A 19,970-nucleotide genomic window follows, 5' to 3' on the forward strand; every position below is an offset into this window, starting at 1 on the left:
TTGAAAACGTCCTTTAACGTAACACTAGAAGGAGTAGCGTATGACTTGCCTAAATCCGCCTCAAAATATTACCCTATCTTTGGCTTGTCAACTCAAATGGATTTTTTTACACATAAATATTCAGCAAACCAGACCATGATTTAAGATACATGCAGATGTATGCAAAATGATGGCAAAAGAATAGGTCTAGACCTTTATATGATACTATTCAATCATTTAAAAAAACACATAATCAGTTATCAATAACACTTATAAATGGTTGGTAGGCTATGTCAACTCACATCTGTAGTACATCAATTGATAATGCATAAGCGTTTAGTAAAAAAAAAACAGTTATAATCAATTCTATAATAAGAGCACTTTAATTAAAAATATTGACAGTCTGCTTTGCTCACAGTAAAGCAATAATGGTGATGTAGCATGCTCAGAATTAGTAATAGGGGATGTGAGCTCATGTCCTCCAGGAGGCTCCGACCCTCAGACAGCCGGGTATGTCTACAAACGCTCCAGCAGCTTCTCTGGGTAGCCAGGAGAATAATACCTGCAAGAGGAGGATGGTAAATGGACTGCACTTATTTATCCAAAGCGCTATACAATGGCCTCTCATTCACACACCAATGGCGGCAGCTGCCATGCAAGGCGCTAGCCTGCTCATTGGGAGCAATTTGGGGTTCAGTGTCTTGCCCAAAAGACACTTCGACATGCAGTCAGGAGGAGCCGGGATTCGAACCGCCGACCCTACGATCATTGGACGACCCGCACTACCCCTGAGCTATACAGCCGCCCCAGAGAGGAGATGTAGCATCTCCACACACGCACGCCTGGAACAGCAGTGATGGATGGATATCTGTATGGCAAGATGTTTTTGGTGTGTGTGTGTGTGTGTGTCGCACCTGACTACTTCCTCCGGGTAGCAGTTGTTGATGGAGTTGATGTATTCCTGCAGGGCCGAGCCCGGCTCCGTCTTTATGAGCTGGACCTTCTGGAGTCCTCCGCTGGACACAAACAGGCGGCGCGCCTTGCTGTCGTGGGGCAGAACCTGAACCGGAGCAGAGAGAGAGAGCGCTCCAGGATCAGGTTCAGTTGGGTGGGGTCGCCTGGCTTAACCAATGTTGCATTCTCAGATAACACAGTTCAGACAGCGTGTGGCTGCAGCCCACACCCTCACACTGCTATGGCTGACGAACAGCACAGCTGCTTCTGTGAGCGGCCGCTGGATCAGACTAGGGGGGAAGCAGGCGGTGTTCTTGAATGCGCCCCCACCTTGCTGAACTGGCAGACCACGTGTTTGATGATGTTGCTCGGTGCCTCGCTGAGCAGCGGCTCCAGGGCGGGGAGGTAGGTGCACTTCTGGAGGATGCTCTTCAGAGCCTTTTTAGCCTGGGTAAGGAAACGGACAGATCTTAACTAGGCCATATTCACACAGCATACAAGTCAACAAACATCCATTCCTATGTAATAGTAAGCTGCATTATTCAACATCCTGTCCATACAAAGTGAATACACACCACAGCGAGTCTGTCAGTCTTGGGCTATAGGGATCACATCCGTACGGCCAAGGCACATCCTTTGACCTGGGTGCCCGCGGCCAGGCCGCGCCTGAGCCTACCTTGACCTGCAAGTCCTCGGAGCTGGCTGTGTCCATGTACAGGGCCAGCAGCTTGGGCAGCACGCCGGCCGTGGCCACCGCCCTGGCGTGCTCCGGCGTGTGGCGTCCGATCTGGCCAAACGCCCAGGCCGTGGCCGCCCTGATGTGGTCCTCTCGCTCCTCAGACAGGCAGAGGGCCAGCTGCTGCACACCCTACAGGAGGACCAGCACACGGGTGGACAGGCCCACAGATGGGGGTCAGACAAGGAGTGGAGGTGGGGATAAGAGATGGACTTTCTCTCTCTCTCTCACACACACACGCACACACACCTTGGAGACGATGACAGCCATGGCCAGGTTCTCAGAATGGGCTGCCACATATCCTAGCATCATGATCCCTGGCAACCGCACGTTACCATGGCAATCCCCCAGGTAGTCGATCACTGCCGCCACGCCACCCGCGTTGACAATCATTTGAGACAGCTGGACACACACACACACACACATTCAGACATTTAGGTAAGGGCAAGTACGCGTGAGTATACACACAGACAGGGTTCCGCTGCCCCTGCATGTGTTTGTGAGTAAGCGCGTGTGAGCCGCGTGTGGGCCGCATGTGAGCCGCGTGTGGGCCGCGTGTGAGCCGCGTGTGGGCCGCGTGTCCCCCGGTCACCTCGGGCGTGTGCTTGGTGATCTCCCGGATCAGGGTGCTGACGTTCTTCCTGACGTACTCGTCGGGGTCCCGTAGGCAGGCCAGCACGGCCGGGAAGACCTCGGCCTCCACCACCATCTCCGCCAGGTCCACCGAGTGCTTGCTGATCTCACTCAGGGCCGAGAACACCTGCCTCTGTGAGGGGACAAGGTGAACAGGGCGGTCAACATTCAGCCTGTTTTCATTATGACATGACATCCTCTAGCGTCAGCGGTTTGTCCTTTCGTTTCAGCCACCAGGCCGGCCAAGAACATCTCCTTGATTTTGAATATTGCGAATGTTTGTGTCTCATCCGTTCTGCTGGGCCCCACCTTTAGCTTGGCGTCCGGGTTGAGGATCATCTGCGCCAGGTGGGCGATGGCGCCCGTGTCCACCACGGTCTGGGCCAGCTCAGGGGAGTGCTTAGCGATGTCGCTGAGGGCCGAGGCGGAGACGCGCTTGAGGGCCACTTCGGGCTCCTGGATGCACAGCACCAAGAGGGGCACAGCGCCTGCGTCCACCACGGCCTGAGACAAGTCTGCACAAACACATTTTATTTGTTTATTTGGAGACTTGAATATATCCCTGCTGATCCCTGTGTGTGTGTGTGTGTGTGTGTGTGTGTGTGTGTGTGTGTGTGTGTGTGTGTGTCGGTGTGTGTGTGTGTGTGTGTCCTTACGTGCGTTGTGCCGTGCGATGTAGCCCAGAGCCCAGGCTGCAGCCTCTTTCACCCCAGGGTCAAAGTCCTCCAGGGAGAGGACCAGGGCGTCCAGCGCCCCACAGTCCACCACCGCCTGCGCCAGGGACGGGGAGTGCTTGGCCACCGCCCGGAGCACAAACGCCGCCGCCTTCTTATAGAACCTCTGCGCGCACACACACAGAAGAGAAGGACACACACACATTCACACACAGGAGAGAAGGACACACACACATTCACACACAGGAGAGAAGGACACACACACATTCACACACAGGAGAGGACACACACACATTCACGCGCAGGAGAGAAGGACACACACACATTCACACACAGGAGAGAAGGACACACACACATTCACAAACAGGAGAGAAGGACACACATTCACACACAGGAGAGAAGGACACACACATTCACGCAGAGGAGAGAAGGACACACACACATTCACACACAGGAGAGAAGGACACACACACATTCACACACAGGAGAGAAGGACACACACACATTCACACACAGGAGAGAAGGACACACACATTCACACACAGGAGAGAAGGACACACACATTCACACACAGGAGAGAAGGACACACATTCACACACAGGAGAGAAGGACACACACATTCACACACAGGAGAGAAGGACACACACACACATTCACACACAGGAGAGAAGGACACACACACATTCACACACAGGAGAGAAGGACACACACACATTCACACACAGGAGAGAAGGACACACACATTCACACACAGGAGAGAAGGACACACACACATTCACACAGGAGAGAAGGACACACACACATTCACGCACAGGAGAGGAGGACACACATTCACGCACAGGAGAGAAGGACACACACACATTCACGCACAGGAGAGTAGGACACACACATTCACACACAGGAGAGAAGGACACACACACATTCATGCACAGGAGATGAAACACACATTCATGCACAGGAGAGGACACACACATTCATGCACAGGAGAGAAGGACACACACATTTACACACAGGAGAGAAGGACACACACATTCACACACAGGAGAGAAGGACACACACACATTCACGCACAGGAGAGGACACACACACATTCATGCACAGGAGAGAAGGACACACACACATTCACGCACAGGAGAGGACACACACACATTCATGCACAGGAGAGAAGGACACACACACATTCACGCACAGGAGAGAAGGACACACACATTCACACACAGGAGAGAAGGACACACACACATTCACGCACAGGAGAGAAGGACACGCACACATTCACGCACAGGAGAGAAGGACACGCACACATTCACACACAGGAGAGGACACTCACATTCATGCACAGGAGAGAAGGACACACACATTCACACACAGGAGAGAAGGACACACACATTCACGCACAGGAGAGAAGGACACACACATTCACACACAGGAGAGAAGGACACACACACATTCACACACAGGAGAGAAGGACACACACATTCACGCACAGGAGAGAAGGACACACACACATTCACGCACAAGAGAGAAGGACACACATTCACACGCAGGAGAGGACACACACATTCACGCGCAGGAGAGAAGGACACACATACATTCACACACAGGAGAGAAGGACACACACACATTCACACACAGGAGAGAAGGACATACACACATTCACACACAGGAGAGAAGGACATACACACATTCACACACAGGAGAGAAGGACACACACACATTCACGCACAGGAGAGAAGGACACACACACATTCACGCACAGGAGAGAAGGACACACACACATTCACACACAGGAGAGAAGGACACACACACATTCACGCACAGGAGAGAAGGACACACACACATTCACGCACAGGAGAGAAGGACACACAGACATGATCAAACAGAAGTTCTTATTGTAGGCAACTTACAAAAACAAAAATGACAACAATTTGCGTGTGAACCAATGCAAAGGAAAGAGTTTATCTGTGTAAACAAAGTGCATGAAATGAGAGACTGTTACCAAAGCAAACCAGCACCCATGAAACTAGGGGCCCAATGTATCGGCAATCATATCAGCCATTTTCACAGGGCCCAAATGAACAACCCATAGTTATTTCTGTCAAGCTGCTGTTGTGTGTGTTGTTTTTTAGGAGGAAACAATCTATGATTTGTCAGCTTTTCCAAATGTTTTGGAAATAGAGACAGGGGTTTACATGTGTTTGTCAGTATGTATAAAATTTGATTATCATAGAAACTTGTTTTAATACAGATCATATCAACATTGGTTAATATCAGTTATCGGCCATGATAGCAATATTAATATGTTATCTGTATCTGCCAAAATGTTCATATCCGTGCATCCCTACATGAAACCAAAGTTGCCCTAACATAGTCAGACCCTCCCATTCCTGGGCCTGTCCCTCTTTCTCACACACACACACAGGACCTATGGATGGGATGTAAGTGACCACTTGCGTTCTGCTCAGCGAGGGAGTAAACGAGCTGTGGGAGGATGTCTCCCTTCACCACGGCCTCGGCCAGGTCGTCGTTGTAGTTGGCCAGCCGGCCCAGAGCCAGCGCTGCAGTCTGCCGCACGGTGGGAACCACATCCAGCAGCAGGGGCCGCAGCAGAGACATCACCCCTGGGAGCCAGAGAGGAGAGAGTGTGTGAGTGTCTGTGTGTGTGTGGGGGGGGGGGGCAGATTGGTCCCAGCCGAGAGAGAGGGGGGGGGGGGGTTCTAGAACTGATTAAAACTGTCTTGGCTGTATGTGAACCCAGCTTAACCAAGAAGTTGGCTTCTGTGACTCACCTGCATTTAGTAGCGTCTCGATGTTTTGTGGCCTGGTTGCAAGTTCAGCTGTCGTTTGAACAAATTGTGTCCTTGCTTTTTGATACTGCTCAAACACTGAAAAAAAGAAAAAAAATTAAGTGAGAAGAATGGAAATCCCTTATTTTGATCACTAAAGTAACCTAGCCTATATTTGACACACTAGTAGGGCCTAACAGTAGCTTATTCAACCATATACAAATCATAACATAACGGTCGACCGAGGGTTAGGGTATTTCTCGAATGATCTTACCTTGCAAAATCTGTCTTTGACTCATAATTACGTATTATGAATCGAAATACTTATTCAAAATAATAATTCACTTTAACAACAATATTATTGTTATGAATTCCCCCTAAAAAGTACTGCTTCTGCGATGCTGCTTCGTCTGTGTTGCAGTCGCTAGTTTGGGTTGGCGTGTTACAGTTGCCCTGGCAACAATCCGGAAGCAGAAGGCATTGAGCAAACATGCGCGTGTCTCGTGTTCAGTTCAGTTCCCGCAAAGAAAACACAAAAAAAACATAGAGGTGAAGTAAACCAGCAAAGTCTCTATCCGATTGAAGGTAACGAATGATCCAGGCTGACACAAGAATGCAAACAATAGCAATTTTCACATTCTTGGGAAACAAATTGTGGACCACTGAGCGGCAACGCGTACCCAACAACTGTATGAAGCCACATTGTAGGTTCGCCTGTAGAATCATGGGTGAATTTCTCCCACACAAGCCTGTACAGACGGCTGCTGCAGCAGTTTAGACAACAATCTTTTGAAAAGCCAACGTCTTTAGATTATCTTCTCATCACATAGCCCAATGAACTACACATGGTAGGCTTGCCATATTAAAATTAGCCAGTCTGAGAGAAGGCAGGCAGCTTGTTTTCATTAAAAAGTCACAAAAGGGCTTTTGAACATAGGCTAATGCGGCGGTGGCTCAACTGCACCACGGTTGATTGAAGCCAATTGATAACTGCTTGAAGGTAGGCTATTGTAGGCGAGATTAAACAAAGTCACTCAAAACATTTCCACTGTCAAATTGTCAAATATTAGCCTACAGGAGACACGCGTTTTCCAGTAAGCCTACTTAAAGCAGCCCCATTAAATGTCACAAGTAGGCTAGACCTAGGCTATAGCAAGCATGCATGCATGCTTTTAATTTGGCTGCCTATTATGACTCAAAACGCTATGCAAAATCCTGCTTAAATCACACTTCTAAGATTAACCTACTTGGCTATAAGAACAGATCCCCCTGGAGGCAGATGTAAACAGGATGCCTAAATGGAAAACAGAACACTAATGCAAAAACAGCTGTCTGAAAAGAGAAGTCTATGAAATGTGATGTTCAAGGAAGAGTAATAGGAGGTTGGCTTGAGGTTTGCCTCATCATTATGGCGCAGGCTACAAGCAATTAACCACCCAAAACACTCTAAGCTTCCAATTTAGTTAAAATACTAAATTAATAATAAGAGATAAGATAGGCTAATACTAATAAGAAACGAAGAAAGAAGACGAAATTACTAAGTTAATTCACTTCTTAACATATGCATATCCAATTACTTCGAAAAGCCTACATCTGCACATTTAAGCCTCTAGGCCTATGTGTTAGCCTAAATGTACAGACTGTAACTCACATCCCACCAGGATAGCCTACACTCCTCCCTGATGGGCCTAGTAACAGTAGATTAACTGATAGTAGTAGGCTAACAGTAGGCTCTGACACGAGCGTCAATTAAGAAAAGTAGTAGCCCACAATTAGTTTATATGAGTCTGATTAGGCTATCTATGGTTCTATAAAGCTAATGTCCAGCAGACTGTCTAATTAGTTTATATGAGTCTGGTTAGGCTATCTATGGTTCTATATAGCTGATGTCCAGCAGACTGTATAGGTCTAATTAGTTTATATGAGTCTGATTAGGCTATCTATGGTTCTATACAGCTGATGTCCAGCAGACTTATAGGTCTAATTAGTTTATATGAGTCTGATTAGGCTACCTATGGTTCTATATAGCTGATGTCCAGCAGACTGTATACTGTAGGTCTTTGCTCCCAAACCAAAAAGTGAAAGTGACCCAGTGAAGAGAAGCAAGCAAACCTCCAGAGTAGCACGGGTCTAGACAGGTCTACCCAGGGAGGTTAGGCTAGCACGGTCCTAGACAGGTCTACCCAGGGAGGTTAGGCTACAGTAGCACAGGCCTAGACAGGTCTACCCAGGGAGGTTAGGCTACAGTAGCACGGGTCTAGACAGGTCTACCCAGGGAGGTTAGGCTACAGTAGCACGGGCCTAGACAGGTCTACCCAGGGAGGTTAGGCTACAGTAGCACGGGTCCCAGGTCTACCCAGGGAGGTTAGGCTACAGTAGCACGGATCCCAGGTCTACCCAAGGAGGTTAGGCTACAGTAGCACGGGTCTAGACAGGTCTACCCAGGGAGGTTAGGCTACAGTAGCACGGGCCTAGACAGGTCTACCCAGTTAGGCTATACAGGACTACTTTAGAGGGTCAATAGAATTGCAGTAGTTTGACGGGTGATCTTCATTTGAGATATTGACCTATAGTCTATTGATTTGTATTCTAATGTTTTATCTGTATGGCGAGCCCACACAAGCTATATTTTGGTTTGCCTATAATCATGGTTACAATAACCTATCTCATCATGAACATTACGCTCTTGTCCTACATTGAAAATATAACAAAACCGATGAGCAAACCGAAATGTGCGGGTTTTGAAGGCTTGTTGGTTGGAGGAGCGTTTCTAAACACTTCCATCAATTAGGCTAAATAAAATGCTGTAAAACACTATAAAACCGCTGTTGTGTCTTGGACATCTACAATTTATTATTTTACAGTGGATAATGTAGGTGTATAGGCTACGTAGGCTATATTTGTATACGTGTATATAATATCCCCAAACCCTATAATATCCCCAAACAATTTCCAACAACATTTAGTTCCGTGGGGTAGCCTATAGAGCATTCTGTAGGCTAAGTAAAATAAGATTCAAAATCATTTGATTGGTCTGCCCCCATAGGCTACGTGGTGAAGCCTACCAACAGGTTATCTTAAAATATTAGATTAATGTAGCCTAATTGATATAGTTGAAACACAGTCCTAGCAATGTCTGATATTTGGAATCATTAGATTTACATTTGACATTTTAGTCATTAATGCAGACGCTTTTATCTAAAGCGAATAGCTAAGTAGCCTTACATTTATCAAGAGTAGGATAGGCCTAACTGTACCCCGATCATCGTCAGCTTATAAATTCTACCAGCAGTAACAATGCTAGAACAATTGAAGAGCGCAGAAGCCTATCCTCAATTTAGATCTGTTGGTAAATATTATAGCCTAAATATTTTCATGCATTTCCACGGTCTATTGGCCTGTTTGGTGGATTTAATCAAAAATATTTATCTCATGAATATGTCAAAGGCAAATTTGGACTTCCAAAATGAAAACCTATAGGCTAATGTGTAGATAATGATATTGCAATACATTTATTGGTTTATTTATGTATTTATTGAGAGGGGGGGCATATACAGTACATAGCCTACTTACGCCTTTGTTGGTTCTGAAGTAAATAAATAAATACATTTGTTGTCTTAGGCCATTTGCCTGATGTGATTTTGTGAAAACGTCAGACCCATCAATAACTTGATAAGCAGCATACTGTATGGGCCGGGTTTACGGATGACAAATATTGGAACGATGAAAAGAATAAGCTAGCCTATGGACCATTTACAAAGATTATATCTAAGAAAATAAGCAAAGATATTTGCAAAACAATACAGGTTATGCTTTGTTTTACTTGATATGTAGACGCACGTGTCTGAAGGACTGACAGTTTTAAAGCTAAATTAATGTTTTTTTTAAAAAAATAGCATAGGTAGGCCTAGGCTTTAGGGTTTATTAGGTTCCAAATCGGTGTCTTGTTGGCAACTTGATTACAGTAAGTCAGCCTAAATAAATAAAAATGTGCATCTGAAATTTGATTTTGACGCTGGCTGGTGCTGAGAAATTATAGACTAGTCATTTTACACCCGAAGAAAAACAGAACAAAAGATAATCTCGGGAAAAACCGAGCATGCGTTTAGAAAAGTCATTTGCTTCACCACAATCAGGAGTCAGTCAGCTGAGCGCACATTTGCTAGTCTATTTGGTTAATTTCAATTGAAGCCGTTTCAGAATCTGATCGCGATTAATAGATGGATCAAATTGTATTCTTTAACCAAATAGACCTATAGGCTACAACCGATTTTCCGATTTTTCAGTTTAGTGATAGCCTAAGCTTGGGATTTTTTGCTGCTCCTTGTATGTTTGTTTGTTTGTTTTTTCCACTCTTGAATATCCAGAATAGCCTGTAATGAACAATAGGATGCTATGTTGATAATGTGTCACCAAGAAATAGCCTAAAAGCCAAACAGTGGTAACCTTTAGTTCGAGCCTCAATCATGTGGGCTACATTGTTACAGGAAAAATAAGAATTTAATATAGAATTGGGTAGGCTAATTAAAAGTTTATTTCATACATTTTATTATAGGCTATGGATTTGTTTATGCAGTAAATGTAGGTTTTAATATAGCCTAGTTTAAAATATTTTCAATTAACACTTGGAATATGATAACATTCACCGTGAAAAAAAACGTGTGCAATCCGTGATTGTGCAAAACAGAAAAAAAAGAAAAATATAACGATTCACAATAGGCTATCTGTTTTCACGAAATGTGTATTTCATGCGTAAAAATAATTGAATACTGTCAAAGATATTTAATCTCAAAGATGCAATTGAAGAGTCGACAAAGTCACGTGCGTTGTTCGGAAGGTGCTTGTAACTAAAGTTTGCTTGCTACATTAGTATTTTAATTGATTATCGGCTTGTTATATTTGTAGGGAACATTCTGAAAGCATCCAGTAGATATTTAGTCCCCAAAACAGCAGCAGGGCTCCAGGTTCATTTGTATGACGTCACGTCTGCTCAGTGGGGTGAAATCAATGGTGCGCGTGCAGGACACATCTGTGTATTCGCCATTTGGGGCCCCGCTTTGTTTGAAAAATCTAATTATTCGAACAACAAATAGGTAAATATTCAACTTTAAAAAGGCAAGAAAGCAACCAGAGAAATTAGCTTGAAATAAAATCTATGACGGCACATGCAAGATAGGCCTAATACTTTTTTGATTTTTTCTATCACAAAGGAGCACACACAACTGCTTTAAGTGTAAAATGTTTTATTTAGATGTTTTTATACTGTGCAACAGTAACAACACAATAGTTGTCCATACAATCGAGCGATACAAATACGGAGGACACGGGAGACATCAAAACATTTGTCATAGAGCATGAAATGGGGTGAGGTGTGTTTATAATTATACGAGCCTCGCCGTTCCCTTGGGACAGAACAACATTTGACATAATCGATTAAATATGTATCGGTATGTACATTATGAGCGACTTGATGACAGGATTAAAGATTTAAAGATAAGCCTATACATCCAGGATAAGCGATTTGATTCCACTGCAGCTACAAAAAATAAAAGTCAAGTAGCCTATAGGCTAATTAAAGCACAGTACACTTAGGCTTAATTAGGTCTGTACCTCTACCAGTCCCAAAACATTGTATCCCAAAATGTATTATTCTTTTTTCATATCAAGTCAATTAGGCATATTTCTTGCTTCTCAATTACCCAATTACCAACTGATAGAACTGAATTAGAGGATAGAACTGAATTAGAGAGGAAACCATTTCAAACATCTCTAAGAATAAAAAGTCATGACCATGCTTAAACTGACTGACAATAGTTTGGAATACACACTTAAAATAGTATACTCATTTGATTTGAACAAATCATTGAAGAGAAGAAAAATATAAAGGCTATCTTCAGTCACATCTGTAAAATAAAATGCAGCTTTGAGGCTAAAAACCTCAGCCACTCTCAAAAGTCAAACCTTTCACACATTTGTCATACTGCCAACTTTGCCTTCATCAGGAATCCTTGCCCTGTTCCTATTGAAATGCTTCACTTCCACTACGTTAAAATTACATATATAATGTAAATTACATATACATTATAGTTATACGACAGTAATAAAAAGAGAGCCTAACAACAATGAAACTACATTGGCATGGAGAGAGTAGCTGAGCGGTCTGGCGTTGGCGGTGGGGGGGGGCGGGGCGGGGTCCCGTCATCCAGACGACACCGAGGAGCCGTTCAGAGACGCCTTGCGTGGCTTGGTGCCGAAGGAGAACGGCCGGCTCTGGGCCGGGGCGGAGGTGGAGGCCCCGTTAACGGGGAATCCTGCGTGCGGGGACAGCACCGGGGTCCCGGGGCTGGGCAGGGACGAGGACGTGGAGGGGACGCCGGAGGGGCTGCTGGCTGAGTCGCTCTCCGGCCCAGAGCGCACAGCGCTGCTCTGGCCCTGCTGCTGGTGGCTCATCTTCATCTTCTTACAGCTGGGTCTCACACGGTACTGGAGGGGCAGAGGCCCGTTCTGGGAGACGAGGGGGAAAATGACATGAAGAAGAAAAAAAAGAGCTTCTTCAAAGCAATGTCAAAGATACCAGGGTGTTTCCCGGTTGACAAAAATAATCAATAGAATTAACTGGGACATGTACTATAGACACATGGACTAAGCCAATATAATTGATATGCTCTTCAACTTCAAATTCAGAACCAACTCAATAGGCGTATTACTTTTGTCTAGAAACTTGCAGATGGTTATGAAATCCTTAATTGTTGACCAATTTGGATGCTATCATGAATGTTGTTATGAAAGTGCAAGAAATACATGAAAAACAAAACCAATAACTACATATATACTTTGTATTTATTCTTCAATTTATCTTACCCTTCTCCAAGTGTAGATGTAAGCTATGTCCATTAATGTATAGTAATCTTTCAATGGCTCATCTTCGTACATCACTTCAACCTACAGCAAACAAAACAGCAAAATGACAGCAAAATTCTTAAGAGTTTTGAGGAGCAAAACAAGTCATTGATGAACCCTAAACATGCAAACATGGCCACAGGGAAGCTGAATATTTAAATAAGGTGAATCTTAGATAATTGTTATATCATGACTGAAAGTCGATGATGGTAATCACAGTTCAAGCATGCAGGTGATCTAAGCAGTGAAATGTGATCTATTACCTGGTAGGTACAGGATCACAGTTCAAGCATGCAGGTGATCTAAACAGGTAAATGTGATCTAAACAGGTAAATGTGATGTGCTACCTGGTAGGTACAGGGTATGTCCATCTTACTCCGTAGGAACTTCCTCAGGTGCATTATGGTCATGGCTGCTGGACACTGCAGGTACCTCTTATTATTGACCTTCACAAAATGGGACATTATTAAGAATAAAATGCAATCTAAACATGAAGTACTGATCCAGTTAAGAAAACATAAGAATATTCCACTGCAAAAAGTCAGAACAATAACATACAAGGACTAAAACGCAAAGCTAATATTTTATCAACTAAAAGTCAAATTCCATCAGACAGGGAAGCATACACTGAAATGTTCTGTTTGAAAGTTTCACTGCACATAACCACGCCCTGCACATTCAAGACTATGTTTAAGAAACTAAATGACATGATAGGATCATGCAAATAACATGCCCATTTTTGTTATCAGACTCTAGACTCTTCAGTGTGGGAACTCAAGCACAGAGAACATGACACTGTGTCCACTAGGTACAATATGCTCAAGGTGACCAGATCAAACTGGACAATACCTGCTCTTTAGTCAGCTTCTCCTCTGTGGCCTGTTTCACCCTGGTAAGGAGAGCATCAGGAGAAACACAAGTTCAAGTTACTGACAAAAACATTAACTCAACATTGACATGTCTGAATTTCAGCCACTCCCGTTTGGTGACTCTAGTCACAAATGCAACACTTATTTTACATCTTGGTCTAAGACAATAAGCTCCTACCAAAATAATGTTTGACTTTCCACACCTCACTCTTAGAATATAGTGTTACACACAAATATTATAGCAGCACTGGATCTGTGGAAAATATGGTCAAATTATTTGAGTGAAAATCTTACATCAAGGTACTACAGCAATAATATATTGAGCACCTGTGTCACACCAACTCAATATTAACACACCGGATGTTCGCACTACTATTCTTGCACCAAACTTGATCAAATGTAGCAACTGCTTCATAAGTTGTATGGTAACATGTTTCTAGAATTATTTCTCTTTTTGATTAGCAAACAATTACAAATGTGATGAGTATGTCTCCAATTGCATTGTTAATGTTGTACATTAGTTTGTACAATGTTATGACAAGTACAAAGCAACTTAGAGTAATAATTTACTGTCATTTAAGTCACTGAGATGGACAGAAGTATAGTTAAATGTTTTATTTTAGTCAGTTCAACTGTACTTCCCGGTATCATCAGTAAAGCCTTCATCAGTAAAGCCTTTGTTGACTAGATGGATACATTTGCATGTTTTTTTACATACTTATTCTGGTCAAAGAACTCAATGGAGAGGCTGATGATCTCATCATCTGTGATGATCCGCTTGTCCTCATCGGCGACCTGCCCGCGATCCTCGTTGGAACCATTAGTAGCTGAAACACATGCATAAAATAGGTTTTCTCCAACACTGAAGTCATCATTTGTGGGACTGGAGAGGGTCCTGGAACTGTCAAATGCAATTGTTTACCTAGCATAATACTACCATAGCATTCTGAAGAGGACAGACTCACCATCTACAGATGGATGCTCTGCATAGAAATCTCTCCTTCTCTTCATCTCATCTACAAAGCCAAAAACAAAGTTCATCAGTAAGCCAAATTATGTCTTTCCACAAATCTAACTAGTTGACATTCAAGGTGCATTCAGATATTTTTGATAGTACAACAAACCCTCAGCATTCCATCAGATTTCCCACTGCATTAATCCAAATAACATTGGATTTAATTCATAAATAATGAATACTCACTTAAATTAAGAGTTTGGGAGCAAGTATTCTATGGTCAGAAAAACACAGTGGAGTAATACCAAGGGGTCATTCATTCTTTCTTTTTTTTTTTGGGGGGGGGGGGCGGTTCTTTTGAATGGCCGTTAATATTAAAATAAATTAGTAAAATCACTAAAATTATCATTTACTATCTGTTTTCAAATGAAGCTCTGGTTTAAATAAAAGCACACTCAGAACATCTAATAATATAAGACACTAGAGGAGCATCAATTCTCATATTATGCTTACTTTTAAACAGGCCGGGGACCAGCTTGTACACTATGTCTTGCAGGGTTTTGTCAGACCTTGGGAAGATGAGCAGATTTATAAATGATGTGGATCATCAGCCATGGTTCTATACTACATGTTGTAATTAATCACAATATTTGAATGAAAATGGGAGTGATAGCTTAGAGAAAAACTTTCCAAAACGGCACTGTAAAGCCAGTGGGCAGCTGTAAATTAATGTAGTCACCTTATGTTGAGAAGAGGTTTGGTTTTGTGCACCTGCACATCACAGATGGGGCAGTATTTGCTGGTCTCCAGGTAGCGCACAATGCACATCTTACAAACTGAAACCCATAAAAAAACATGGCAGTGCACATCTTACAAACTGAAACGCATTTTTAAAAAGTGGTAGTAGACAATACACATCTTACAAACTGAAACCCATAAAAAGACTGCTATGCACGGCCCTATTCTACCATGGCAAATATGTGCCATTAAGCATTAATTGCTCACACTGAGCAACTTGAAATAGTCAACATGCAGAATAGGCTATAGACATGATATTGTCCTAATACCAATCATTAAAGAATAACGACTGATAATGAGCAAAGATTAGCCTTAATAGCATACATCTTGTTAATCGACTGGCTTTAATTCAAAGACCAGTACCAATTTGTGTTAAGTCCACTCAGTCATGAAGACTCCCGAAACAACTTACATGAATGTAGACATTCTATAATGGTGGTTGCGTCTATGAAGTATCCCCCGCACAGAACGCACATGAGGTGCGGGTTGAGCTCAGTTATCTTGATCCTGGTCGTTCGATGCATCGTCATGGAGGGGACAGTTCTGTCGGTAAGAGTAGTACAGACAAAAAATTAACACGTTGTCATAGGCTAGATGACACCAAAGATGACGCAAAATTGAAGGCATGGCCGGGAGGCTGAGGCTTGGCTCTTTCACAGCTGCTCCACTGGTCATTTAAATCAAGCAAAGCCATTTGGAAGTGTTTGGTTTTCTCTGCGTTAAGGAAACACCATACTTTATGCTAATACTATGACAACCAATGCAAGATGTTGGCCATTTACAGATGATGATGGAGCGGTAGGCAAAGTTGATCGGGGGTAGGCTAAGCGATGACTATTGTAATAACCTATTGTAAGGGTTTGTAGAGAGCGAATCTCAAACCAAATGCGGTGTTATACAGATCCTTCACGTTGCCTTACAGCCCCTTTCATAGCATACGACAAGGTTAGGGCTCCAAGGCGCTTAGGAATTTGATGGCAGACTGACAGAACTAAGAAACACTCCAACAGCCTACTTTAATGTTTTGTCGAATATCTGGACAGCGTTGAGGACGCACGACGGATCACAAGCTCACGAGGATACGAGCGTTCCAAATGCGACGCACATCATTTCGGCCAGATCAACTTTCTGTATGCTATCGGTGCGTTCTTAAACGACTTAATCGTCCACCTCTCATGGTTGCAAAGAAAACGTTTGCTCTCAGGTGTAGTACTACACAGGGAAAATCTCGCCGTTTCTATGGCAACTTCGGTTGCACTATTTGGCATCATGCCAGTGACCAATGCGCGAAGACGTGGTTTACACCGAGAACAATCACATATTGCGCAGATGATAAGAGCTACAGACGAATAATGTGACAGAAAATAGCGGTCTGTCCTTCGCATAGCGAAGAGGGTACCGCCAGTCCCGACAGCATGGCTGCCATTTTGTAAAAAACATCTCGCTCGAAAATAATGGTAGGATTTCCTTCGAGGAGGAGGATTTCCACACAAACGCAAGCGGTTCATCTTCTTTGGTGTGCCGTAACGTCATCTCGTGCGCACAGGTTAAAATAAGCGAAAAGGGGGGCTATAGCCGAACCTTACGTTTTCTGATGCGCGTGCCGTTTCCGTAGGCTATGCATGCTGCAAAACCAGCATAAGTTATCTGCATAGTGCACTAACATGGCTCGACCTCTAAAGATTAGTCTACGCCAGTTTCATTCTCTGTAAATTGAAGCAATAGGCCTATAATAATCTGACCAAAGCGCACGACAAAAAAACAAACACCACAAATCTAGGCTTTCGGCTATAACGACTGGTGACCTGAGCCAAAGAGCCAAAAAGCAGCGGAACGTGAGACTGCTGCCCGAGTTGAAACCCAGACTGCAAGAAGGAAACTTAGGAAATAAGTCATCACATAGCAGATTATTATTTTTGTAAGCACGTCGGCACAGCCTAGCCTACTCTTATAGCATAGCCTTGACAACCTCGTGTGCGTAATGTTGTCACTGCAGTGCATTCTCTAAAACACACCGAAATGGTTCATGTTGCATGCCGTTTGCCTTTACTGGCATGAATAATGAAAAGCATAACAAAAACCAAACGACCTGCTCATCATCTAGGCTACATAGTAACGGTGCGCTATGCTGAATGACCGCATCGATGCTATTCTAAACGTGATAATGAAGAGAATTTGCATGGAAATGCCTAATTTAATGACCTTAAAGCCAAACTACATTAAACAGCCTACATTCTGTTGACACATCCATCTAAATATCTATCTGCTTATCTGTCTGCCTGTCTGTCTGATCTTGTCCTGACTGCCACCTGAAGAAAGCTGCTGAAAGGGGAATTGACATCAGTAAAGTCGCAGTGTCACGCATCATGTGTAGCAAAAACAGCTAAGTTACCCCATCAATCGATGGGCTATAGTGTTTGCACAACTGTTGTTGCTCTAGCCTAGGCTACTATAAGGTTGAACAGCAGAGATCGCAATGGGCACTTTTCCTAATAGATATCACGAATCAACACGGGGCATGGACAATCAGCCAGTCAATTTGACCTTTATACACCAAATGATGCCAAATAACGTTAGGTCTATGCTCCCATTATTTTCACTACCCCAAGTAAGAAGACAAAGTTATTTTGACAGCACAACGATTTTATATTTTCTGTTAATGGCACTTGAGCGATCGGTTTAACACAATTTAACACGAAGGCATGAGGGATCGAGGTGACTTCGGTTATTTACAGGTCTGTTTCAAGTAGGAGAGGAATCATTTACTTAATATTTTCCCCAAATAACCTTAATCATAGGCTATTGTCGTATCCTCCTTCTGGGTGAAACTTGTTTAAATAGCCTAGCCTATAACAAGGCACAAATAAGCTACTGCCTCTCTCACAGCAGATCGCCCACTCTAGGCAGATAAATTAATAATCAATCAGGATTTGATGGGTAGGACAAACCGCATGAGTAAGGTCTCGCTCGCTAGTCATGTTCGAAATTAGCCGATAACTTGGAAAAATGGTGGACAGCCTATGGCTACTATAACTGAATTCCTCCAAGTCAGAGACTTCATCAGAGAAAGAGACCAGGTTAGGCTATAGCCTACCGGCGTTGTAAATTCGCATTTTGTGAATGTCTGAGGCTGCTAGCTCAACATCTGTAGACAACAGCTCAACGACATCCCGCATAACTCACTGTCATAACGGTGCAACGGACCAAACAAAGGCATTTTCCCAGTAGCCTAGCCTACACCACTTTTGGAATAGGCTATTCGGTGTTGGTAAATTAAACCATGATCCAGTGTTCTTAACAGGCGAACGCAGTCTTGTGGCAACAAGATGCGGTCCAATTGCTGCTTCAACGTGGATGGGGGAAAAAAATCATCTTTTAAACCCGCGCTTGCTGATATCTGTGCTTTGACATGTAGGCAAATTTAGGATGAGAGCAAAGTTGGGATGAGACCACCAAGTCTAGCCAGGTCATTCGAATTCTATGGGGCATGTAGGATGATCTAGTCTATGGATGGTTGGACTACGAGCTAATACAACGTGCCTAAAACCACACATTGCACAAACTGGTTGAACTCCACATTAGCCTACCGTGTGCCAAGATTATTAGCGTACGCACTTTATTTTTCGAAGGAGTCTCTCGTCCAGTGTCTAGCCTAGCCTACCATCTTAAGGCAATGGAATATTGGTGAATAATTGAAAGTGTTTATCACTCTCCGTGCACAGAGGACCAATCCACCAACTGTGAACTTAAGTTAATAAACCCAACACTTGGCGACGTATGCGTAAAACAAAAACATTGACCTGTTACAAACATCCAATAGATCATATTTCTATAAAATGAGGACACTGTGAGGAACTATGTCAATAAGAGGGACCATTATAGCAGTGGACACCGTGAACATCTCACAAATCTCGGTCGTGTTCGATTGAGATCACTGACTTTAAGGAAATCTAAACAATGCCAACTTAACAGACTCCAAAACAAGACATGCCGGTTGATTACATTAAATTGTGAAGAACGCGATATGCATTTCCTCAAAGTGCAATAACAATGTGTGTGCGAGAAGGGAAGATATTTTACAAAGCAGAGCGAGGACGGGCTCCACGTCGGTGAGCGCGAGCCACTGTCAAAGCCTCGCATCTACCATGGACTCGGTCCACTGTACAAACAACACAAATACGAGCCCAAAGACCCATAGGCTACGTAATTCATCCTTTGGTAAGATGAGATATCGAATATTACTTGCCCAATGGATCGGCTGGTGAACTGTGAGACTGGAGACTGATAGACAATGAAAGTTAGGAGGCGATCAGCAGAAAATGAATACGAGCGGAGCCGCCATCTTGAAACAAGCTGCAGACGCTGTCAATTGCAGAGAGCGCAAGGCAAAGCGGAGCTCATTTCAGATGCTTAAAACTCGTATTTTCCTTCTGTTTTCACTTTGTGCCCGCGTAATGTCTATCCTTGCCGTAGATTCCAGACTTGTGGCTGTGCGTTCCGAACGTTTGGATTTCGACACCGATAACTTTGCCTCCAAAATCGGCCCCTTGAAAAATGCAGCACTGTGTGCTCTATGGAAACTGACACCGTCCCCAAAATGGCTTGTAGTTCGACCGCCCCGCTCTGGTCACGTGGTCTCATTCCTTAAGGGTGGCCTGGAAATTAGTGTCGGTGTATTCGAATCTGGCC

General features: G+C 43.8%; 2 protein-coding genes across 2 annotated transcripts; both read right to left on the minus strand.

Moving 5' to 3' along the window:
* Positions 1-495: 495 nt before the first annotated feature.
* spag6 (sperm associated antigen 6) lies at positions 496-6,058 on the minus strand (the record flags this gene model as incomplete). Its single annotated transcript, XM_084459505.1, has 11 exons — positions 496-541; positions 894-1,039; positions 1,264-1,380; positions 1,610-1,801; positions 1,919-2,071; positions 2,262-2,435; positions 2,612-2,817; positions 2,959-3,142; positions 5,428-5,594; positions 5,763-5,858; positions 6,034-6,058. 11 exons carry the CDS (start codon positions 6,056-6,058, stop codon positions 496-498), a joined length of 1,506 nt encoding a protein of 501 aa, XP_084315631.1.
* Positions 6,059-11,049: 4,991 nt separating this feature from the next.
* Positions 11,050-19,845, minus strand: bmi1a (bmi1 polycomb ring finger oncogene 1a). The gene is made up of 10 exons (XM_084461534.1): positions 19,528-19,845; positions 15,694-15,824; positions 15,223-15,319; positions 14,997-15,052; positions 14,494-14,544; positions 14,247-14,355; positions 13,509-13,548; positions 13,007-13,105; positions 12,621-12,701; positions 11,050-12,263 (listed from the first exon to the last, which is right to left on the minus strand). Exons 2-10 carry the CDS (start codon positions 15,809-15,811, stop codon positions 11,958-11,960), a joined length of 957 nt encoding a protein of 318 aa, XP_084317660.1. The 5' UTR covers positions 15,812-15,824; positions 19,528-19,845; the 3' UTR covers positions 11,050-11,957.
* Between the last annotated feature and the right edge of the window lie 125 nt (positions 19,846-19,970).

The sequence above is a fragment of the Borostomias antarcticus genome (genome assembly GCF_949987555.1).
Source record: "Borostomias antarcticus genome assembly, chromosome: 2".
NCBI classification, from domain to species: domain Eukaryota; kingdom Metazoa; phylum Chordata; class Actinopteri; order Stomiiformes; family Stomiidae; genus Borostomias; species Borostomias antarcticus.

Coding starts and splice junctions, on each gene's coding strand:
- bmi1a (XM_084461534.1), bottom strand. CDS start 15,811: ATGACGATGCATCGAACGACCAGGATCAAGATAACTGAGCTCAACCCG. Junction 13,549..14,246: donor GAGTTCTTTGACCAGAATAA/GTATGTAAAAAA, acceptor TCTCCTTACCAG/GGTGAAACAGGCCACAGAGG. Junction 12,702..13,006: donor ACATACCCTGTACCTACCAG/GTAGCACATCAC, acceptor TGTTTGCTGTAG/GTTGAAGTGATGTACGAAGA.